This window comes from Pan troglodytes, chromosome 15 (assembly GCF_028858775.2).
Source record: "Pan troglodytes isolate AG18354 chromosome 15, NHGRI_mPanTro3-v2.0_pri, whole genome shotgun sequence".
NCBI lineage: Eukaryota > Metazoa > Chordata > Mammalia > Primates > Hominidae > Pan > Pan troglodytes.
This window is the reverse complement of record NC_072413.2, coordinates 74,019,288-74,044,635: the sequence shown is the minus strand read 5'-3', so window position 1 is coordinate 74,044,635 and position 25,348 is coordinate 74,019,288. Positions and strand designations below refer to the sequence as shown.

The following is a 25,348-nucleotide window of genomic DNA, read 5'->3' as shown; positions in this document are numbered from 1 at the left end:
CCAATGAGAGCATGTAGTTATAAATGCCCATCTGGAGTGTCGTGGGGTTTAGCAAAGATGAACCACCAGTCAAGGATAGAGATGACCTAAGCTTCAGCTGCCGGCCTGCCTGGATGAATTTCTGGCTTGAGCTCTTCACTGGGAGCCGAGTTCCCAGGGAGCACTCCGTGCAGGGGCCTTATAGTGCCTCTCTGACTGTCTGGTGCAGTGGGCACACCCTCCTTCCTGGTGGGGAGCTGGCAGCAGCCTCCCAACCTCTGGTCTCTGACAGACAAAGCTCATTGTTCTCTCCTGCAATGTAGCATCAATAGTTCTGCCTCTTCCAGGCCAAGGCATGAAGAGGCCATGCAGTAGTTTGAGGGAAGTTTTCCATAGTCTGCCTGTCAAGCCCAAGGAAGCCTGAGAATGCTGTCATCACAGGAGGGAGAGGACCCCAGACACCCAGAGGCCTTTCCTGTGACAAGCCAGGCCTTGGGCACAGCGAGCCAGAGAACCTTCTCTTTCGTTGTCACCCCCACCCCGGGCACCTTGACTTCCAGCCACTCCTCCAACAGGTCAGGCACACGCCTTCCTCCTGGTTTTTGCAAATACTGTTCCTGCTACTGAGAGCACTGTTCCCTGGGCACCAGTCTCACTCCTTCCTTCACCTTGTCAGTTGTGTGCCCAAATGCTCCCTTCTCAGGGAGGCCTCCCCTGATTGCCCTATTAAAAAATCACGACCCCCCTCCCCAGCACTCCCTTCCCTGTGCCGGCTTCATTTTTCTCTATAGTATCTCTTACCACTTGAGACACTATCTATTTTACTTTATTTGTCCATCTCCCCTTCCAGAATGTAAGCTCTATAAGGGAAGGGAGTTTTGCCTGTCTAGTTCTGTATCTGGAGTGTCTAGACCAGAGCCTGGCCTGAGGGAAGTGGCAATCAATTATTCCACAAAGTAATGAACTTCCCCATCACAGCCCGGCCTATGAACGGCATCTCTGCTGTGACCACCTAATGCCAAAGACACCAGGGGAGATTTTGTCAGAGACCAGCTGGGCTACCCAAGCCTGCTCAGAAGTGACTTGAGCCCGTCTAAGAGAAACTGGTAAGGAACTGGTTAACAAGCCATGTATTACTAGAAATGGCAGCACCAAGATTCTTCACTTCATGCTCCCCCACACCTGCACAAAACCATATTGCTGCTACCTGTGGATGCTTATTGATTCTGTCACTGCCCTCTTGGGCCATGTTCCTGAAAGGCTCTCTGAAGTCAAGTATATGACACTGTTGGATGTAACCTAAGGAAGGTATTTTCCATGTCAGATGAGAACTGGGCGGTCATAGATTCTGGAACATCCCATTCCTCTGGCACCCTGAAGCCATGATGAGCAAATGCTGGGTAAAGGAAAAAGCCCAGACAGGACATGATCAGGGCACAGGACAAGTGAAAGGAGACTCAGTCACATGTGGCCTGGACCTGATTTGGCTGAGCTCAGTTGCTCAACGTAGAGCTGCTCCTACCCAGTCCCACTGCCCTGGGGCCAGGACTCTTGAGCTCACCTATGTTGCCAGGCTTCACACCAGGGGACTGACAGAAGCCCTCTGCTCTGTGGTCACTCCACAGACAAGAGTGGGGACTGGGAGGGGTGGTGGCAGTGGACTTCTTTCTCCCAGTGAACTTGTAAATTCTGTCTGCTATAAACTAGATTACTTTCCCAAGATGAAGGCAGCAGTGGGTAACAGAAACACAGGTGTTAAAGCGCTGTGGCATCAGAACTTGGAATTCCAGTTCTGCCACTCAGCTGGATAATCTTGGGCGATCTCTTAACCTCTCTGAGTCTGTTTCCTCATCTGTAAAATGGGATAACCACAGCATCTGCTTTACTGGGAGGCTGTGAGGATGAAATCTGATCATTCCTGTGTGCTGAACCCAGCACCTGGCATGCAGTGAGAGCTCCATGTTAGATCTTGTTGCTGCTGTTGTAAAATAAAGGGAGAAAGGAAGTCAGCCCCTAGCCACTTGCTCAGGCTGGCTGGAGACCTCCAAGGTTATCAGAGTCCTGAGGCAGTTGGATTTCCAGTAATTAAGGGAGTAGAAATACAGCCTTTCTCCTTTGGGTTTCAGACTGATGTAGACTCAAGCAAAACTAGCCTGGATGGAAACTTTTCAGTGGCCATGGGAATTATTCCAAAGAGGGGCTGCCTGGGCTAAAAGTGTGACTCTGGAAAAGGAGGAAATGGAACCCTAAAGCCACTAAATCCCCGAGTTTATAATTAACAGACAAGCATTCGCTCTGCCTGTTCCGGAGCCATGTGGCTCGCCGGGGAAGGGCACCGTAGTCACACAAAAATAACCCCCCAGTGGGTTTTTGATGTGTTGAGCCTCTTTGTTTTTCTGAATTTTAATGAAGGGCTTTCCAGGCAGGATAACAGAAGCACTCAGCGCTCCCTATGGCCGGGGAGTGAGTGGGCCTTAGTTAGCTGCTGCCAGCCTAACCCAAAGCCGCATCCAAGAGAAGCAGGCAGCGAAGGGGCTCTGTCCTCAGATAAGAAGTCTCAGGGAGGAAAAGAGAAAAACAAAAACAAAAGACAGCTCTGTTTAGGAGAAGGGTGGGACTCTGCTCCTGATCTCAGCACATCTTGGAACCAGGCGGTTATAATACTTGCAGCGGTGGAGATGGCTGCGACGTATCTAAAAGGATAAGGAGAAGGGAGGCCCAGGCTCTGTAAGAGAGGGCTTCCATGGAATTCTCAGGGCTGCTGGCTGGCCCCTTCCCATGAGAATCAGAAATGAGGCTCTGGGAACCTGTAGAAGCTTTTGGAGCTCAAGGCATGGATTGCAGGAAGAGGGGAGAAAGGAGAATATTGTCACAACAGCCACCAAACCCTGATGCGAGTGAAGAATGGGTCTCCTTATCCCTCCCGCCGCCTCCTCCCTCCGCTGCAGCTGCCTGGAAGCCTATGATGCAGGTGGCAGTGCTGCGTCACTAAGGTCACAAAGGGCCCAGAGCACCCACGGGAAGGGAGGCCCCGCCCCAGAACCCCAGCAGGCAACTGTTTGAAACCTCCCGAGAAGTGAACAACTTTCAGTAGGAGTGCCCACTCCTTCTCCGCCTGAATCGAACTCTCCCACATGCTCCGCAACAAGGCCGCGAGTTCTGAGTTCCTATCAGCTGGTTTAAAAGCTGTTCTCCTTCACTTGTGATACATTTTCCAAGAAGAGACTGGAAAGAAATGGAGGAGATGGCACAGAATAAGCAATTTATTGCAATTGAATTATCCAATGTGGTTGACTGAATATAAATATTTTTATTACAAAATATTCCAGGTAAAAATTCGGAGCTGCTTACAAGCTTCTTTAGCTTTAAGCTCATTGCATTTCTTCATGTCTAGAGCATGGGTGACGGGCTCAGGTGTGCCTGGCCTGCCCTGCAGGGTCCTCCTTCTCCGTCTGCAGTGGGTCCCACTCAGTGAGGACCTCTGAGGACACCTCAGTGAACAGATGGTCCCAGTCCCAGCCGACATCATCCTGCCAAGAAGGGTTTCGCTGGGTAAGACAAAGAAAGGCCTTTTCCCTCAACTGTAGCTGACTTCTCCCTCCCATCCAGGCCTCAGGGAGGCACAGGCCAGCCCGGGAGTCGGCTGGTTATGGGAATGCCAGAGCTGAGAGACCGGGGAATTGCTGCCACCACTGTACCTCCCGGACTTCGTGCTCCGGCGCGAGCACTTTGGTGAGGAGTTTCAGGTCGATCTCCCCATCCTGTGAATGCAAACAAAAAAAGGTCAGGCTGAGCACCTTGAGGGCTTTCAGGCGACTCTTTCTCACAAAACCGGGATCAGTTTTTGTGTGTCAGAACTTCCCAAACTGAGACCTGCAGGAATGCCTTCACAAGAGAGTAAAATCATGAATGAACCACATGCCCACTGAGAAACGAGGGAAGGCTATGCTTCCTACATGCTGGGCGTGCTTTGGGGCAAAGGACCGTACCAGGAGGACCGAGCGTGACAGCAGTACAGCCACAGGGACAGAAGGGAGTGGGGTGCCATCAGGTGCCAAGTGGGCAGCCACGGAGGCAGGTGGGAGCCTGGCACTGAGAAACACTGTACTATGTTGGGTCCAGGGTTGCTGTGAGATGAATGATGATAAAACCTGCAGCAGAGGTATGGGTGCCAGGCAGGCAGCCTCAGGGGACTGGTGGAGGCGCTGTATAGCTTGGGAGGAACTGAGAAATCTCTACGGATTGAAGCCCATTGCTTGGAGCCCGCCTCTCTATGCAGAAGCTGTTCCACTCACCAGTGTCTGAATGGCTGAGTACTTCATGAGGTCATTGTCCAGGTCACGGTAGGTCATCACCCGCTTTATCTGCATGCTGAAGGAAAGAGAGAGCGAGAGGAGGGAACCCCAGGCAGGACCTGTTCCAGGAGTGCTGCCGGGCCACCGTCCCCAGAACCTTGTATACAGCTGGGGATGACCAGAATGGGAATAACAAAATGGGAACCCTGGATGGAGCCCAACACCAGAAAGATCCAGATTGACATCAAGGTCCACTATAGATGATATCTGGAGTGTATTAATTCACGTGTTCTTTGCCTCCCCAATCATATCTGATTTAACCTACCTCGGAGGGGCTGCCACCTGCAAAACAAAGTCTTCTTCCTGTACTTCCTCCAGATCCGGAATGATAGGAATATCTGCAAGGAGAGGCAGAGGCAACACTGTCTGCAGAACTCATAGGGATTGTGCCTGCTTCTCCACTTCTTACTCATTCCCCTTCAACACACCAGCCATGGGGCTGTGGGCTGGGGCAGGAAGGACACTCAGATACAAACTAGGGGTAGGATCAAAGGTGGAGTTTCAACGATGTCTGAATCCCAGGCCTCATTCCAGAACCTGCTGAGATAGAACCTCCTGGGTCAGGCTCAAGCATCCCGATTTTTTTCCCAGGCGTTCCTTGGTGATTCTGATGCGTGCAACAGGTTAGAAGCCACTGCAATGGATCTCCAAGGAGAAATGTAAAGAAATAAATGTAACAAAGGGCTTATTAGAGGAAAGAAGAGGAACTGACAAGTGAGCCTGGCATGGTCAGAGACAGAGGAACTGAGAACGTGTAGTGTCACAAAGTGGATGCCGCAGTGAGTGCCACTCCTCATGACCCAGATCTCTATGCGCATTAGCCCCGCAGTGCAATCATCAGGGCCCTCAGCCTGCATCTCAAGGGCATCTTCCATCTAATGACATAGCCTGACTCCCTGGGATCCAGGCGTCCATTTGCCAGGTCTAATGTAATCAGTGATACTGATTCTACAATCATGCTTTTCTTGCTGTCTCAAGGTTTTCCATCTCTGAACTCTCCAGACAACATACGAGGAGACACGAGGCCATTTCTTCCACCAGTCCAACAAAATCATGCAAACAGAGAACTGGGAAACCAGTCCATCCCTTAATTGTGGCAACTTGCTTAAGTGACCAAAAATTGTCCATGTTCTCATGGGTCAACCTAACATCCTAAAGAAACATTTCCTTCTCCAAGTGAGTATCACTGACTGGTTGAGAGATTTTGTTTTAAATAGTCAGGGGTGGGGGAGAAGGGAGAGATGGTGCAAGAAAAAAGGCCTGGTGGGGTGAGACAATCCTGGAATTCCCAAAGCAACTGTAAACACGGAAAGAAGGAAAAATCCCAAAGGTAGACTGGTGAAGACATCTTTCATTTCTGCTTTCATGGATTGAATTCAATCTTAGTTTTAAAAGAGGTGCAAAATCATTTCAAGAACAGCTGAGAAGACCCTTGCCACTTTCAGGCAATTCATGATTTCGACTTTTTGATCACTCTAGTCAAGTGACGCCAGAGGATGGAAATGTCAGTTCCAAGCCTGGTGTCTTTATTATGACTTCCGACTGTGGAGGCACAGATGTTGTACCTGGAAAAAGAGAGCATGCAAGGGAGAGACAGACACAGAGAAAATTCAACAGAAAGAGACAGGCAGAGAAAACAAGGGATAAAAAGAGTGAAAAGGGATAAAAATAGAAAGAAATTGCTGCTAGGGAAAATAAAGAAGAGACACATCCACCACCCCCCAAATAACGAACCACATTTAGCAAGTCTTATAGCTAGAAAGAAGCTGTTCAGAGCTTAGATTATATCTCTCTATCCTGCTAGAGAATTGGAGATGGAATGCTCTAAGATTCTATTTCTTATGCTAATAGAAATTTAGCTTTCTTTTTCCTTCTCGTTCTACGTGATTAATACAGTCCATTGTGCAGGCTGCTGAGAATGCCGTTCCCCAGGCTGGTAAGACTGCACAGGCCCTATGGAGGGACAGGGAGGAAGCTGGCTGTGCCACGCACCATCGGCAGTGTGACAGTTTTGGAGTGTGCCTGGCTCTCCTCGGGTGCAGGATCCAGCCTGAGATGAATATTCAGAAGTTGGTAAGAAAATGCACTGTGCTGAGTTTAGGGCTCAGGACAGGGTCTTCCCAAACTCCCCTTTCCCTCCACAACTTTAGCATTTGGGTCCTGTCAACTCTGCCCAGCGTCTTGGGGCTCTGAGGAATTGCACTTCTGCCCGATGTCCACTCTCACTCCCCACAGGCTTCCCTCTTCGTCCCCAACCCCCTCCTCCAAATGTGCACAAAGAGTGTGGGGCTGGCCCATCTGTGACAGATCAGAGGTCAGCTCGGGCCTTGGCAAAGGGGCTGCTCAGAGCGGCGCTGGTGGGGCTGGCCACACAGTGGGATTTCTCTCTAATTGGAAGCCTGGTGCCCAGCAGAACCTGGTGAACCGCCTGAGTGGGACAGAGCCAGCGATGACAGCCAGGCCAAGGCAAGCTGGAACATTCTTGTGCAGTGACAGCTTGAGCCATCGCAGCAGAGGCAGGCCATCCAACTCCGGCCCCCAGCAGAACAGGTGTCTGCAGGGCAGGTTTTGGGCAAACTTCAAAGAACTTCACAATTTTACAGTTTCTGATTTATAATCACAGGCAAGTGCTCATGAGCACATAATATGTTCTGGGGAATTTTTTTTTCTTTTTATCTCCTTCCCCCCTCCCCACTCCCCCACTCTCACGTATACCATGAACGAACACAGAAAAAAGAAAATAGACTTAGGAAACTAGCTTCTTCACAAAATTACCTATGAGCAGTGATCCGGCCTGCCTCCAGTAAGAGACAGTGGCGACCTGCAAAGGTGGACTGGTGATGTAGCCTGATTCAGGTTGTAAAGTCTGACATGCAAAGCACACGATTTTAACAGAGACAATACAAGGAAGACAGGAGTCGGTTCTGGTACTATTGAAAAGCAACCACCATTTTAAAAAATCCAAAAATTGTGTTTATTTTATTTTCCTTTTCTTCAATGTTGCTAAAACGGAGAAGAACATGAACAGCTGCAATGAGGTCAGGGGCATGCCATGTAGAACTCCTTGCTCCATGGTTAAGAAGCAGGCTCTGGAGGAAGGAGGGTCCGCTCCAAATCCCGGCTCCACCACCTACTAGTTGTGTGACTTTTTCTCTCTATGCCTCAATTTCTTCATCAATAAAATGAAGATCAGACTCACGCCCACCCAGTCAGTTGCTGTATTAAATGCAATGATCTTTATAAAATACTAGCACTGTGATCAGTATATAATATTCAATAACTATTCTTATGGACTTCACCGATATTATAATATTACATAGGTAGAGAAACTACATGGCTCCACCTTCATTTTCTCCTGCCCAGTGATGGCCATTTTCAGAAGAGAACACTGAGGCTAAGCAAGATTAAGCAGCTTGCATGGAGTGAATCTATGAGTAATGGACTTCAATGTGGCTGCGATGCCTGAGCCCTGCCATGCCCCACACGGGCTTTCTTCTCAAAAGTGAAATGCCTTCAAAGATGCCTCCTCCTACAGTGAAGGGGTGAGACAGCTGCCCATGGTCGAGATAGCTTTCACGTAATGTCCTGTGAAACTTAATGTCCTCTCTTCTGGGGTCTTTCTCTCGATTCCAATAACTAGAGATATGCTAAGTCCTCTCCCTTACCATACACCCTGACTCGCTACTTCTCTACAAGGCTAAATGGGGCAGAATGGAAAAAAGGCACCACATCAGAGTCCCAGAGACTCCACCTCCACCAACCCTATCTTATTAAACTAGCCCCAAGGAGGAGGAGGTGGCCAGGCACCTTGAACAGCCCGAGGAGGGGAAGGTGAGGTAAGAGGGCTGTGACACCCCCGGCACCATGGGAGCTGGTATCCCCAGCTTCCCCGGCAGGCAGTGCCACCATCACACGGCCGCACTGCTCTCTGCCCCAGCTCTGATGCTTAAACAGAAGACTCCTTCCTTGCCTTGTGCACTGCTCCCTGCCTTGACGTTGGCTATCTCACAGCTGTTCAACCTGCTTCTCTGTCCCACGTGGGGCCTGGTCAGCCACGCTGTGAGGAAACTCCATTTGTCTGCTTGTTCATTCATTCTTTCATTCATTTGTTCAAGGATACTGATGGAACACCCACTATGTGAAAGGTACCATGCCAGTAACAACAGCAAATAAAATAGACATGGTCCCTGTCTTCATGGGGCACCAGTCTGGTGGAGGCTAATAAACACAAACAAAGGTACTGCTTACAAATTAAAATACACACAAAGAAGGAAACCAACTGGATTTCATGATGGAAAGCAACAGGGAAACCTAATTATTTTTCTAAAACAAAAGTAACATTATAGGTAGTAATAAATTCAAATGCTATAGAAAGGTTTAAAATGAAAAATGTCCCTTCCGTGAGACCCAGTCATCTCCCTAGAAGTAATCACTGTTAACGATTTTTTCATATTTATTTGCTGAAAAGAATTCGCAAATAACACAGCACATATGTCCTTTTAAAAATGCTCACAAATGGGATCACACTACACAGACACTGTTCTGCACCTTGCTTGCATCTTTCCTTATCAACATACAGATGTATTTTACTTCTTTTAAATGACCTTCTAATATTCTATTGAACACTGCTCCACAATGCATTTAATCTAGTCCAGAGAGGATTTAATTTGGGGGTGTGGGATTAGGGTTCGTAGGGTTAGGGTTGAGGAGTTAAAGAAGGAAGAATACGTATTTCTGCATTGAGGACAGGGCAGCTGAAGCTGAAGGAGAATCAGGATTCAGCCAGGCGGGGAACAACATGTGCAAAGGTGCTCGGCGGTGAGAAGTAACTGGAAACACTGGAGAAACTGAAGGCGGGACGTTGTGGTTGGGCTATGCCAGATCCCTTCCAAGGCATGATGGGGGGAAATCCAGAGGGACTAAGCAGGATAGAAAATGCATGTCTCTTCCTTAGTGGATCACTTCTGAATCTAACAAGCAGAAATAAGAGCTTCCTACTTTATCCTTCCATAATACTTTATTCGTGGCCACAGGGTAGCCCTCACTACCTTGCAGGAGGTAGAATCCATGAAATTTGCCCCAAGTCTGCCCCCTGGATGGTGAACTAGCTGACAGCAATGCCACATCCCAGGCATCCGTGCATTCCAAGGACTGGAAAAATTAGGAACAACTGAATAGAACTGCATTCAACAGATGCTCCTCAGGTCAGGAAGTGACACACACAGAAGAGCCATGTCAACCTTCTCTACTTCTCTACATTGTTCCAGTTAGAATTGCTACTGAGTCCTAAAGCTGCCTGAGTAGGATTCATTTCACAAGAACAAATAAGAGTAATCCTTGGCTACTTCCTGGGTTTGATAACATCATAGCAAAGGCTTTGGCTTCCTTCAGAGCTGCAAGGCCCCCTGGGAGAGCCTTGTGCATATCCAAGAAACAATGGATGTGTGGAGACAAAGTTTCAGAGGAAGAGTCATTCAAACTTGGTCCAGTATAGCCCATCTGGCTTCCAACCTGAGGCTGGGTCACACTGCTTTTCACCAATCTCCACATTCTGGAACCACCCGACAGAGGCTTATTAACGCACAGCAACAGCAGTACAAATCTATTTCAAAAAGAGAGATTGCCAAATGGGAAACCCATTTTGATACTAGATCACTACTCTGCCGACACCCAACACATCTACCCAAAAAATCGTTCAGCAGATGATACCACAGAAATAAATGGGTGCTGCCTAAATAAATAGAAACTTATAGAATACCAATAGATCAATTACAACTGGTTTCAAAGATGTGAGCTGTTGGATGTGAGGGCAACTGCCATTTGGCCTGAAATACATTCATTACGGATAATATCATCACATGCGCACACTAAAATGCTAATTACCTAGCAAAGTCCCAGAAGGATCCTTTTCAGTTCCCGTAGACTGACAGTCAAAAGCCTACCTGCCTCTTCCAATGAAGCCAGCCCCAAATCTCTGTGATGCGTTTTGTGATAGCATGCGTTCAGATCCAGCTGTTGTTTGCCTGTTTGGGTACCGCTAGAACAGAAAGTGACTTCTTAGATTGGACTCAGCTTGCAATGAGTATACCCCAAGCACTACCCAGCTCTTCACCTGGAGTATAAATCTAACTCCAGCAGGGAGAGAACAAAGGAGACACCCCAATCTGGCCCCTGGGTCCCACCCAGGCAGAGATGCCTCAGGCAGGGAGCTTTTTCCTCTCTGTAACCCTTAACTCTTTGCTAATTTTCTTGGTTGGGGATTTCTGAATAGGATTCCCTGGTCATGTTCAGAAGGGCTTCTAGAGAACTACATAAAGTCTCTTCTGTACTCCAGCACTTTCTCACCTTGACATCTGAGCGAATGATACAAATGGTTGGCTTAGCTTTCCAGCTTCCTCAGGGTGCTTAATGATGACACCACCCCACTCCATTTACTCAGTGAGCTTCCAAAGGCAAATGCCGTTTGGTTACACACAATCTCTTCCCAAATTTCTTTCCCACTCAGTGCCCTGGCAACTGCAGAGCACTCACAGGCTGTTCAAGGCTCATATCCACCATACACAGCCAAGTTCAACAACCAATCCACATGAAAGCGATCTGGACATGCTGCGTAAGGACACCCCAATAAGAGCAGTCCAGACAAACCCCTGATTCTGTGCGCAAAGTCAACAGACATTCAGAGCTCTCAAGTGGAAGAAAACAATGCCCGTGTTTTTAGGAGATGACAACTTAAAACCAGAGATCATTATAATTTTTCTCTGCAGCTACAAAACTTTGTTTTACTGAATGCTGTTACCTTCTGCATCACGTATGGGGAATTTTAAACAGGCAAATGGAAGAAGGTCTGATTGAAGGTGAAGTTAAGTGAAAGAAATTGGTCTCATTTAGCACACGACAGGATTCATCTGTGTTCCCAAGTCCACTGAGGTGGCATCATGGGCGTTTCATATTCATGAGCTGCTGCGACACTATGTCCCCTCATTTACAAAGAGCCGTGTTCAGCAAATTCTGTCCCTGTGGACACTCCGTGCATTTCATGGTCTTGTCAGAGAGACATCAAACGCTCCAGTAACCAAATACCAGAAAATGGCTTTAATTAGTGGATCTCAATCGTATAAATAATTTTTTTTCTAAGTCAAAAAATGGAGAATTTTTTAAAAGGGAAAAGAAAAGGGAAAGCAGGAGGCAACAGGCTTCAAACACCCAAAGGAACAAGGGAAAGAGGCAGTCTCAGAGGAGCTCCCGAGCGGTCTCCTGCACTCCTCGAATCAGGGGAAAAGGGGCACAAACACGTCTCAGGTCTCTGGCAGGTCTGCTTTATGAAGATGTGTCCCTTGTGATTTCACCTGATTAGAGCTGGGTCCAGGGCTGTGCTCGTTACTGGCAGGTGGTAGGAGAAAAAGAGTCTGAAAACTGCGATAGTGGCTACGGAGCCATGCTGCAAAAGGTGTGGAACAGGACTGACCATACGCAGCATGCGTGTGGCCCTGCAGACACAGCGGGGCATATGGTCAGGAGCCATGCAGGAGCAGGTCCCTGAGGAGGCATGCGATGGGGAGACAGGGAGAGGAGGCCCTGTTCTGCAGTGCCAGTTTGGGGTGCCCATATGTTGAAATGCCTCCATGCTCCTCCAAACTGAATCTCTCCTGATACTGCTGGGGAAAAAAGATCACAGACCTTAAGAGGAGGAAGATCAAAATAGCTGACTGCTCCTCACAGCCCCCTAAGCTGTGACAGCTCTCTTGGCTGACAATGGGTTGGGGAGGGGGGTTTGGACTGAGTTTGGTTTCTGAGGTCAGTCAGGCCTCAGCACAGTTGTGATCTGGCTGGATCTTCAGCAAAGAAGGGGGTTTACAAGCACGTCGACTTGGCTCTGGAGACTCTATGGTGTATGAATGCTGGACCTCATTATGTTACCCACAGAGGGATGTTAGCATGTTTCTGAAGGAGCCACGAATGTCATCCCCTAGACAGCAATGTTCCTGTCATCCCACCCAGGTCCACTGAAGGTTATACAAGAATCAGTATTGGCAATGCAAGGTGGCAGCAGCCAGGACTCAGCCTTGCAGGCCTGAGAGTCAGGCAATGCCCTGAGAGGACTCTCTATAGGGAAGAGTCTAGCAGTCTCAGATGACCCCATTCTGAAGAGGACCCTGGCGTCACCTGCCCAGGTGACCTTTAGGGAGTATGGCCCGCTGGATACTGTCAATTGAAGGAAACGAAGAACGGAGTCCTGCAGTAGCTCTCTCAGAGCCTCGTGGAGGTCCCAGCTTTCATCTGTGGAAATGTGTTAAGGACAAGGAGGGGTAAAGGACTTTAAACGTGATGAAGAAATAAAGTGGCTAGAAGGAACGGAAGCCGAGGAACTCTCCACTCTCTTCAATAAGGCCCAAGATGAGTGATCTGGTATTAATGTGACAGAGAGCACCTTCTCAGAGCCGCCAGTGGAAGAACATTAGAAACCAGGCATATCTGATTCTATTTCATCCTCTTCATGTTACACTGAGAAAAACAAGACAAACTACACTGCTTTTATTCTAAATCCTTAGGTTTTGTATTTTTCCTTATATATATTTATTAAAAAAATGCTCCTTTGATCAGTGCCACCCGTGACACCCCCACATACGGAATGCTTCTGAGCGGCTCCCTCTGCGCAAGGCCACTGCTGGTGACAGCCAGCTGGTTTTGATCACAGCCACTCGGAATCGAATTTTCATAAGACAGATGAGGAGTCTTACTGCTGCTCGCTCTCTTATCAGATGAGAAACAGGGGGGAGGGGGAGAACGGGTCCTGAGGGAGCAGCGCAACAATCAAGGGCGGCGGGGCTCTTTCTCTGTCCCTCCGCTGCTGCAATTTTCAAAGGAGTTCGCCTCGGGCACTTTTAAATGATGGTGTCTCAATTCTGTAATCATCTTTCAAGAGCTTTCTCTTGAAGGGTCTTTTAGGTAAACCTAGTCTGTCAACCACACTTATGGACTCAGGAATCGCATTGTGTCCTCCTGCATGTGTATATAGACAAGTACACACACAGAGAGATGTGTGCACATGCGCACACACACACCGGACATCTCTGAATGTTCAGAAAGCTGGTAGAGCCTAAAGCACGAAAGGAAAACGCGTCACTTGGCCATGAAGTTTGCCTCTTGCGAGGGTCAGAGGATTCCCTATTACCTCTTCCCCAGATTTCTGCCCTATGTAGGTTTTGCTGCCTCAAGTCCTCCTTTAGAAACTTATCTCCATGTGTGATGTGTCAGAAGGAAAAGACTTCTCCAACTGAGGGCCAAGTGACGTCCTAAGTCCAACCTCAGATGCACAAACATGCCTGTCCCTTCCCATCTCACCTAGGCAACAGCTACCTGCCAGCCTTCAAACGGAGAAATGAACCACAGCCTTCTATTTAGGAGAGCACAGACAGTCACCAGTCATCCCAGGCCACAGCCTGCTGTGTTCTGGGTTACAAAGACTGGAGCAACTCTACAACTCCACCTATCTTTTTCCATTGCAGAGAACATGGTGCCTTTTCTTTGTATAGTCCCTGTCACTGGAAACAGACACCCTAGAATACTGAGCCTCTCTTTCTTTCTGGTCAAATAAAAATCAAAGCAGTCTAAGATCTCCCTGGGCAGTGGTCCTCATCCATCTAAGGCCGCTCTCCTGCTCGCATCCTCATTCACCCGCTCCTGTCACAACTGTGTGGAGGTGGAGAAGTGCTCGTGCCTCTTCCTGAAAGCTGAAACACCATGTACAGTCACATGTGGGACAGTCTCACAAAACTAAATGGGATTGGCTTTGTCCTATCCTGATCCTGTCTTCTGTATTAAATGGGGACAGAATCCAAGGAGTTACAGCATACAAACCCTGATCTCTATAATGATTTTGGGGAGATTTAACTCTCTTTTACTTTTGTCAGTGCTGAATGCTGGATGATTTGCTATTAATCACAATCCTCCTAACAGACTATAGCATGACAGAATGCTGACAGAGCTTTCTCTCTGTGTTCCTGGAGGAAGGTTAATACAACCTGCTTCATTTAAAACATGCACGCGTGCACAAGACTTCCATTTTCATTCTTCACATTCTACCTCTTCAGATGCATGCAAGCAAGCTGCTCACATAACAAGGAAAATGGAATCCCGGAGACGTTACTACTATCAACCTTGTTTTGAGCAGGGATGTTCGTGATGGTATGTTTGGAAAGTCTGGTGTGACCCAGACATTTCAGGGCATAGTTAGGGACTCTGGCCTAGCCCTGCCAATGCAAGAGGAGGTCTGGTCAAGTCTCATGGCCCAGTGATGCTCTGCGGAATTTCAGTTCTCACCAAACCTCCCAAACTCTCCAATACTCACACTGCAATCTGTACAAGCCCAGTGAAACTCCTCCAGCCCTAAAATAGGTTCTCCCCTCTGGAGGATTTAGCACGGGCACTCTTGAACTCATCATGTAAAAGTACTCTCCATGGATTTGATGGAAAAAAGAGAGGAATGGTCAAACCTGAAGATTCTGCTTCATGTCACAAGAGCTTTAAAGACCTGGTCTCTCGTGTTTGTGTCTAGCCAGCCCAGGCCCTGCTGTAGACAAGACTTGACAATGAGAGGAGCAACAGAACTGAGGACATGGCCAAGAAGTAAAGCTGAGAATCGCGATGGGGGAGCAGATATGCAACAGGTGGCTGGAAAACAGGTGGAGATGGGCCTCCCCCATAAGTAGGGCTGTGAGCAGGGGGGGTTAGGAGACACAAAGACCACGTCTGAGTCCCAGCACCACCATTTCCCAGCTGTGGTGTGCTGGAGCAGCTCGCACCAGCCCCAAAGAGCCACTTGCTAAATTCTTAGGAATTTTGCCTGCAGGTTGTCAAACAGAAACATGATTAAAGATGAAATTATACATTCTTATAATTAAATTATATTAAAAAGAAAGGTAATAAATACTCAAAACTCACCACTTCCTGAATTTTACTCTTTTCCTATTATCTGTGATCTTGAGGCTATGTGTGCCTATCGTGTACCTGTATGGAGGAAGTAAAGACCGTGTGATGGTGCTGCTGCCCATCTCTTCCCACCTCTGAAATCAGTGATGTCATGTTGGGAGTTTGAAATCAATCATGGTGGGAGTATTTACACCACAGGCTTGGCAAACACTACCAGTCAGGACCTTTCCCCGCACCTGGAGAGCACATCACTGCTTATTGGCCATGTGACCTCGATGAGTTATTTAACTTCATAAAGTTTTGGTTTCCTCCTCTGTAAGATGGTGAGAATCACTGTGTCTTCTTAGAATTGTGAGGATTAACTGAAGTACGGCAGGTAGAGCAGTCGGCATAACGCCTGGCTCACGGTAAACACAAATATTAATTACTAATATTATTTCCTACAAGAATGACTTTTCAAATTTCTTACCCAATATCCTGTAAACAGACCAACATTTAACAAAGCACTGAGACAAAAGAGAGGGTAGCTTAGTCCTTGGACCAGTAAGCACCAATCCACCTCACCCGGCCCCCGTTCCCACTATGGATGTGGAGTTCCTACACGCGCATGTGGTAGGAAACGTTAGGGAGACTGAGACAGACCTTAATGTCTAGGCCTAGTAACTCTGAACTTAGGAAAACAAATTGAGTTTAAGGAGTGTTATTTGATAAAACATCAGAAGTAGTGTGTTAGGCCATTCTTGCATTGCTATAAAAAAAATACTTGAAACTGTAATTTGTAAAGAAAAGAGGTTTAATTGGCTCATGGTTCTACAGGCTGTGTAGGAAACACAGCGCCCTCTGCTTCTGGGGAGGCCTCAGGAAGCTTCCAATCATGGTGGAAAGTGAAGGGGGAGCAGGCACATCACATGGAGAAAGCAGGAGCAAGAGGGAGGGGTGGGGAGGCGCCACACACTTAAACAACTGGAACTCACTCACTAGCATGAGGACAGTGCCAAGGGGATGGTGCCAAACCATTCATGAGAAAGCCAGCCCCATAATCCAGTCACCTCACACTAGGCCCCACCTCCAATACTGGGGATTACAATTCAACTTGAGACTTGGGCTGGGACACATATCCAAATGATATCAAGTAGTTACAATCATTGTTTAAAAATTAGGGAGGCCAAGGAACTAGGTTTAGGAACCACCTAGGAAGTCTCATATGCTATATTAAGCCTAAGGAAGCAATGCCAACATAACAAAATGTTCTTACTAAGTGAGAGTGGAGTTGAGCCATCAGGGTTTCCATTGATTAGTTTTTAAAGAATTCTTTCTACTTTCTCTCTATGACAAAGCTGTTTCAGCTCAGAGTGACTCTGCTGTTTGAAGAAGAAGGGATGAAGGATATGCTGAAAGAATTAAGCAAAAAAAACGAGAGAGTCCAAAAGAGAGTTAGAAAGCCCAGAGACAGATGAATGGGAAGAGGGAGAGACAGGGGGATGACAGTCCTCTACAGATAGCATTTTTCTAATTCCATTGACAGCCTAGCATCTCACATCTCTTCCAGCCTCATTGCCTGGCTGTGTTCAGTCACTTTTACCTGTTTTCCCTGTTGACATGGATAGAAAATTGAGCAATTACCCTTAAACTCAGCACTTTCAGATCATCCAGATTGCTACACTTGCAGAATTAAGTCTTCAATTGCCCCTGGCTAGAAGTGGCTCAACCCAGCTTGTCCTTTAGGAATTAAACACTTTTTGGTTCGCCAGAAGGATTTATTATTCCTAAGGTTCTGAGGTATTCAATTCTGCCAAAACTGGACCTCAGGATGCAAAGGAGCACAGCCCTCTCCAGTGGGGGTGAGGCATGCCCAGGTGCCTGAGAGCTGGCAGCTGCCAGGAGGAGGGAGCTACAACTCCACTCAGTCTTGGGCTCTGCTAAAAGGCAATGGTTAAACACAAGACTGAGTCCTTTTTTCGGGCTCCTGTTTTCAGAGACTTTCTACTTTTTAAGGACATATTTTGGAGTTCACAAATTCTTTTGTAACTTGAATTTAGCTCTGAGATGAACTTTTGAAAGTTGAGTCCATATCTAATTGCATATTTAGAGATTATTCCACCTGAACATTCTTCATCTTTTTTAAAAGATAATTTGTTTGCTCCTGTCAGTGTGCCTCTCAATGCCCATCTTCAGTCTCACCTTCTATCCAGAGTTGACTTCCTGAGAATTGGGTGGTAGAGCTGGAAGAGACTAAGAAGGCCTGGAAGAGGTTAGAGAGGGGACATAACTTTGCACTTGCTGTCTCCTCTCCTCTCTAGGAGTCTCCTCCAGGGCCCCTGACTTCATACCCCCCTTTTCTGACAACTCTACTCTGCCCTCAAGTTGAAGTTTAAAAGTCATTTCTCCAGAGCGGCTTTCCCTCATCCCCCAGTCCAAATCAAGTCTCCATTCCCTTGGTGCTGTCCTCAAGATAGTGAATTCTGGTTGTTTTAAAAGTGTGTGGCGTCTCCCCTCCCTCTCTCTCTCTTGCTCCTGCTTTCGCCACGTGACGTGCCTGCTCCCCCTTTGCCTTCTGCCATGAGTGGAAGCTTCCTGAGGCCTCCCCAGAAGCAGATGCTGCTGTGCTTCCTGCACAGCCTGCAGAACCATGAGCCAGTTGAGCATCTTTTTCTTTATACATTGCCCAGTCTCAGGTATTTCTCTCACAGCACCCAGTGCACTCATCCTTCAGGGGACTCAGTCGCAGTTTGTCCTTACTTATTTTGCTGTGTGACTATTTGTTTAAGCCCTGTTTTCCTGAACAGATTGTAAACTGGATGAGGGTAAGGACAATGAATGTTCAGCTCATCATCGCGTCCCCATGCTTAGCCCCATGCATCACAATCACACTCAGCAATATTCATCAAGGGGTTGTAAATGAACGAACAAATAAATGAACTAATGACTTGCCCAAAGTCACTTGTAGAGACTGAGTTCAAGCCTACTACAGATCTGATGTTCTTTCTCTAACACCATACAACTTTCCATGACAGAAGAAGTCTAAAGGACTTAGGGCAAGCTGGAAACTTGATTCCAAGAGCAAGAATGGATGATTATGCCACTGAAGGATGGTCATCTCAGTAAGACAGAGCAGTTTTGCCATCCTACAGTTTGAGGACCATGAGGTCATTTGGGGTTCTGGCTGTCCATCATTCTCCAGCTATTCTCCAGAATCATGAATCCCCACTTCCCTGAAGCATTGTGTCAGCTATCGTTGTGGGTAATTCTACCTAGAATCAGCAAATTAGGTGAGTGGCAATCTTCATAACTTAATCAAAAGCAGTTTATGTGGGGAGGATGAGTATTGTAGTTGGGAAAGGACCAGAATCAAGACCTAACTCTGCTGAATCAGCTTCTCTTCTGGTTACTATAAGTTCCTTATTCATTCTCCATGTGGAGTCTCTTATGCTAGACATCCTTCCTTGGAAGGTCTTTCACATTCTTCTCTAGCTAGCCAACTCTTATCCATCCTTCAGGACCCAGCACATGCTCTTCCTTTCTCCTGAAGTGCTCTCAGCCCTCAGGGATCAGTTCCTCTTCTGAACTCATGGCCATTAGTAATGCAAGCCACTAACACAGGAATGACCATTTGCTGCCTTTGCCATCCACTAAACTGTTGTCAGCTATGGAACTTTTGCAGTGCCTTTTACCTTTTATGCCTCGTCCCCCCAACAAAGTTCTGTGCTCCTTCAGAGCAGTGCCCCACAAGGTCTGGTGAAGGATTTGCAAATCAGCTCCTAAAGGTCTAATCCAACTTGCAGATACATTTTGTTCTGCTTATAAAGTGTTTTTAAAAATTATTTCTGTCATTTTTAAAAACGTGAATTCGAAAAATTTTAAGCTATGCCAGGCATCTCCTCTCTGGGTTCACCACAGGCCCCACCATCCTTTATTTTACACTTTTCTGTTTCACGGGTTTACGTCATCTGCCTGGCTTCTAGCAGAGTCTAAGCTGGTAGCCTGGTCATGGTCTTGTAAATAGTTCCCATATAGTACATTCTGGTTAAGCAATAGATCCCAAAGCCACCTCTGATGTCACTCACTCTCCATTTCTCATTCTGAAAACACACTTCATCTTCAAAGCGCCTTCTCTCTTTTTTTTTTTTTTTTTGAGAGAGTCTCACTCTGTCTCCCAGGCTGGAGTGCAGTGGTGAGTGCGGTAGTGCGATCTTGGCTCACTGCAACCTCCACCTTCTGGGTTCAAGTGATTCTCCTGCCTCAGCCTCCTGAGTAGCTTGGATTACAGGCGTGCACCACCACACATGACTAATTTTTTTTTTAATTTTTAGTAGAGACAAGATTTCACCATGTTGGCCAGGTTGGTCTCAAACTCCTGACCTCAGGTGATCCACCCACCTCGGTCTCCCAAAGTGCTGAGATTACAGGCGTGAGCCACTGTACCCGGCCTCTCTTCTATTTTTCTCTTCTCTTTTCTAGAAAGCCTGAAGCATCAATGGATGGAGAAAATGCTTGTCTTCTATCCCTAGGCATCAGAGGTCTGGAAGAGAGCATGCATCTTCCCAAGGAAAGAATAAGCAACATGTACCACGGATGAAGCAAGGGAGGCTGAATGCTGAGCAATACACATAGAGAGAGACATGTCTCCTGAAAGTTGTCTATGAAAGACCGAAAGAAAGAGAAGGAAGGGCATTTCCTCACTGGATCAGAAGCTCCTGAAGGGCAAGGACTGTCTCATTCATCACTAACTCCAGCATCTAGAGCAATACAGTCCTCAGGAGGCGTTGGATGAAAAGTTGCTGGCTTTCCTCAATAAAGTCTAATCTCCAAGGCTGGTGGTGGAAGGAGACTGTCTACTGGGAAGGGGCCCTGACCTTAGATCCTCATTTCTATTCTTTAATATTCACACCTTGTCCTTTGGAATTGGTCACCAATCACATATCCCTACAAGTGTAAGAGAGTGATCAGCCCCTTCCTAAGTGATAGTGCTCCTTGCACAGACCACCTCAAAGAGCCTGGATGTGATTTTATTAGGAACCACTAGGTTTCCTTATAGTTGCCCAAAGATCTGCTTAATGTCATTGCTGAATGGACGTCCATGGATGCTTCAGGGAAATCATTCCCGAGTTTCCCCACCCACTGGATATTCTAAGTTCAAAGGAGCAGCCTTCACTAGCCAACCAAGTAATTCTCTGAGCAAAGATAATTCTAGAAACTAGTTATATGTAACATATGATTCCTACTGCATAATGGATTCTAAACATTCATATACAGTGAAATGGACTAAGTCGAGTGTGAAGTGTAACATATGAACTGATTTTCCATTAAAGGACTCAAGCATAACTGCATGGAAAACAGATTTATGTTGGAGAAGAGGCATCCCTCCTGGAGGGTAAAAGCAGGAGCGCTCTCTGACAAGAAAGGGTTTTATGCTTCAAACCTCCAGGGCCAAAATAAAGGCCAAATCGCAAATTTCCATATCAAGTTTATGAAGGAGGAAAAAATACTAGAAGTATTCTTGAAAATAGGTACCTTTCTTCTTTCCTTCCTTAATGAAATTTTATTAAGCAGCCCATCAATCATTCTAGGCACTCTATATTACAAATCTGGAAGCTGACATTAATACAAACTACCTGTGGAAGGAGACGCCAGTGTATCTGAGAGTTGTACCATTTGTTAGAGCCTGGAGGCTAAGAACGAGGGCCCTGAGGTCAAGGTCCATATTCAGACCCTGGCGCTACCATTTATTAGTTGTGTGACCTTAGGTAAGGTTACCTTTCTTTGCCTTAGTCTGCTTTAAAATGGGGTTAATGAGCTGGGCACAGTGGCATATGCCTGTAGTCCGGCACTTTGGGAAACCGAGGTGGAAGGACTGGTTGAGCCCAGGAGTTTGAGGCCAGCCTGGGCAACATAGATCCCATCTCTTAAAATTTTTTAAAATAAATAATAAATTAAATGGGGATAACAAACAATCTAAATGTCTATCAACAACTGAACATACTGTGGTATGTCCATACAATGGAATACTATTCAGCAATGAAAATACACAGGCTAATGATGTATGCAACAGCTTAGATGAATCTCAAAATCATTACACTGAGTGAAAAAAAAAAGCCAGGTGCAAAAGAGTAAATACTTATGCTGTCATTTATATAAAATTCTAGAAACCACAAGCTACTCTATAGTATGAACAACACATTAGTAGTTGTCTGAGGCCAAGGGAGAGAGAGGAAGGATGGGCTGGAAGGGGCATGGAGGAACTTCTGGGTGATGGGAATGTTCTGTCTTGTGGCAGGGGTTTCACAGGTATATACATCTGTGAAAACCTAAATTGTATACTTTAATAAGGATATTGTTTATTGTATACAAATCAGGCCTTAGTAAAGTTGATTTTTCAAAACTTTCCTACTGATTTGTTTTGAGAAGTAAATGAGAGAAAATGTAGCTGGCATATGGTAAGTGTTTGGTAGTAAATGATGATGATGGTGATGTTGGTGGACACTGGGGCATGACAGCAGAGTGTCCTGGAAGTCAGAGGACCAGAGTTTCTCTCTTTGAGTCCTGTTATTTTATATAATAATCTCTGAACTTCACTTTCTTAACATGACTAAGGACAGGTCTGAACGAGATGTCCTAGAGTTCCTTAAAGGTGCAACAATTTGATCCTAAAGTGATGATGCCCCGATGGCGGCCAGTACAACTTTCTAATTCCATGTATTTATAACATGTGTAAACTTCAGTGCTCAGATGATTTTGCTATAACATTTAGCAGTTACTCCTTGAAATTTAGTATTTCCATGATGAAAAAAGTAGAGAAAGTAGAATTTCAGAAGTCTGTTCAAGGGAGTTGGGAATAGGTTTAAGGCAGGGTGGAGAAAAGCCTGGAGGAGAGTACAAGTCCAGATAATTCTATAGATTATCAATTTGTTTTCTCGTGTTTCCATTTAGAAGTTTCTGCCAAAGAACTCTAAAATCCTTTTTCCTGAGTTTAATGCTTTCTTACTTAAAACGCAAGTCTCTTGGTGCTTTGAACAAATACAAAACATGAGCAACTGGGGACTGAGGCTGTCCAAAGAAGACGTCCTGCAGGAAATAACTTGCCCTTTACTCACTTCTACACACCTTCAAGACTGGCCAGATCCTCACACTACAAATAACCAGCCTTCATTACCACTCTCCCTCATGCTGGTTCAAACCAGAGGCTCTAGAATCGTTGCTCTAGCATTACAATTTCCATGCACACTGCTCCTTAACCACCTACCCACTTTGCTCACGTCTGGCAGACACTCTACCTCCTTCAGTCCTTGGGTACAACCTCTTGGATGGTCACCTTACTGTCCTATGCAACCAATGGCTGAAGAAGCAGTCTGCGATGACAGGCAGATTGCAAGTGTGACCAGCAGCCACCAATCTCTGAGGTGACAATTTAGCACTGGCAAAAGACATCTTAGGTACCTATCTAGGAAAACAGACTCTGAGAACAGAAATGCAAGATCTCATATTTAATATAGTCATTGGCAATTATTAGTGGGTGGAGAAGTCTAAAAGGAAGTTAGTGGGTAGTGCTAAGGAGGAAGATCTGTCATGAAGAGATACTGGAAAGCAAAGAAAAAGACTGGAGAATGATGAGAGTATGGTCTTACTAAATCTTAGAGTGTGGAGTGTTCTGACCTCTAATGACGACTCTTCCATCTTTATTGCCCCCCAACCCCTGCCCGGAATGAGATGAGGCAGAAGTACTTCTTCACAGGACTCCTGCCCTCGCTGGTCCTCAGTTCCTACAGAGTTGTCAAATATTCATCTGGGGAGCTTACTTAAATTCATGCAGATTCCCCAGCTCTAGCTTCTGATTAGTGCATGGCCTGGGATTATACATTTTAACCACCATCCCAGAATATTTCACAGATGTTCTTTCTGATCCTTTCCCTAGTCTTGTGATTATCAGACAATTATCTAAGTTTTACAGACTGAATTCTCTTTGTATGCAGTCACAAGCAAAGGTGTTCCAAAAAAAGGCTTTAAGACTCCATTTCCCACCATGAGAGAGTATGTGGTACTAGACTTGCCCTTTTGCCATAAACAACTAGAAAACTGGAGGAAAAATACATGGTACTACTGTTTCCAGACACTGGATAATAAGCAGCCTAAGACTTTGATTCCTGAGAGCAGGAAAACAGATAAAGTAAGCCCTGGGTCACTAGAGGTCATTCCTGGACTTTGGCACAGCTTGGGGGAGCCCCACACATAGCACAAAGGTCTCACTGAGTTGAAGGGAGACTGAAGTTTAGTGGGGCTTAAGTGGCTGGAATTTTAGAAGCAAAGTCTGAAAGACTGGGGAGCTAATGGAGAGGAAAAGCTCTAGAAGTCCAGACCGACTGGATACTAAGCTGTGCCTCTGTAGGGTGAAACTCCACAAGCCTGGGCAGACTTGAGCACAACCTCCTTGACTTAGAGGGGGTTACGCATTATGATATTTCAGACGAGATCTGGCGCATTCAGGGTGGTATGGCCATAGACTGCATTATGATATTTCAATAACTACTGAAAAGGTGTGAGCTAAACAATCCCCAGCACTTATACAGAACTGGAGGAGGCTCAGCTCCACTCAGCTAGAGTAGAGATCTTATTGAACAACCAGGCATTAGTGTTTAGGGCTAACTCTAGACCTGCCCTAATGAAGCTTTGAAACAATTCTCAAAATGCTCAAATTGATTTAAGAAAATATATTAACTGCTTACCAAAACAAACACAGATGTTCCACAATTTACAGTGGTTTGACTTAATGCATTTTCTTTCTTCTTTTTTTTTTTTTTTTGAGATGGGATCTCACTCTGTTGCCCAGGCTGGAGTGCAGTGGTGCAAACTCCGCCTCACTGCAACCTCCGCCTCCCAGGTTCAAGTGATTCTCCTGCCTCAGCCTCCCGAGTAGCTGGGATTACAGGTGCCCGCCACCAGGCCCAGCTAATTTTTTGTATTTTTATAAGAGATGCGGTTTTGCCATGTTGGGCAGGCTGGTCTTGAACTCCTCAGGCAATCCACCAGCCTCAGCCTCCCAAAGTGCTGGGATTACAGGCATGAGCCACCGCGCCTGACCGACTTAACGCATTTTCAACTTTATGATGGTGCAAAAGCAATACACGTTCAATGTGGTCCTTGACTCAAGAGGGGGTTATGGATTATGATATTTTGATTTATGTTACAATATTTTCAACTCACAATGGGTTTATCCAGACTGTAAGTTGAAGAGTGTCTGTATATCAGTCTTTAAAGGAAGACAAGATCCAGACTCAACATAATGATATTCACAATGTCCAGCATCCAGTCAAAACCTACTAATCATGTAAAGAAGCAGAAAAACAGGCCGGGCGTGGTGGCTCACACCTGTAATCCCAGCACTTTGGGAGGCTGAGGCAGGCGGATCACGAAGTCAGGAGATCGAGACCATCCTGGCTAACATGGTGAAACCCTGTCTCTACTAAAAATACAAAAAATTAGCTGGGCGTGGTGGCAGGCACCTGTAGTCCCAGTTACTTGGGAGGCTGAGGCAGGAGAATGGCATGAACCCAGGAGGCGGAGCTTGCAGTGAGCCGAGATAGAGCCACTGCACTCCAGCCTAGGAAACAGAGTGACACTCTGTTTCAAGAAAAAAAAAAAAAAAAAAGAAGCGGAAAAATATGACTTGTAACCAGAAGAAAAATCAGTTATAGAAACAGACTCAGAAAAGACAGATATAATGGAATTAGCAGCAAAAGAACATGAAAAGAGCTAGTACAGGCTGAGCATCCCTAATCTGAGAATCCAAAATGCTCTAAAATCCAAAACTTTTTGAGCACTGACATAATGCTCAAAGGAAATGTATATTGGAGGATTTCAGATTTTGGATTTTGGGATTGGGGATGCTCAACTAGATAAGCGTAATGCAAATATGCCATAATCTGAAAAAAATCTGAACTCCGAAACACTTCTGGTCCTAAGCATTTTGGATAAGGGATACTCAGTCTATATAAAGGCTACTATCAAGGATGAAAGAAAACATACACAGAATGAGAAGATTAATGGAAGATATACAAAAGGGAACCAAATGGAGCTTCTAGAACTGAAAAAAA

General features: G+C 46.1%; 1 protein-coding gene across 6 annotated transcripts in view; it reads right to left on the bottom strand.

The window, feature by feature from the left end:
* Window positions 1-2,791: 2,791 nt before the first annotated feature.
* The window catches only part of IFT43 (intraflagellar transport 43), a 98,513-nt gene continuing 75,956 nt past the window's right edge, over window positions 2,792-25,348 (bottom strand). For 3 of the 6 annotated variants that reach the window (XM_001162208.7, XM_063793775.1, XM_009428179.5), the window contains exons 6-9: window positions 4,600-4,672; window positions 4,275-4,350; window positions 3,678-3,740; window positions 3,221-3,509 (exon numbers count right to left, since the gene is read on the bottom strand). In XM_001162208.7, coding sequence (XP_001162208.2) covers window positions 3,390-3,509; window positions 3,678-3,740; window positions 4,275-4,350; window positions 4,600-4,672 — 332 coding nt within the window. In that variant the 3' untranslated portion in view covers window positions 3,221-3,389. The other 3 variants (XR_008539053.2, XR_008539052.2, XM_063793776.1) reach the window with 2 other exon arrangements.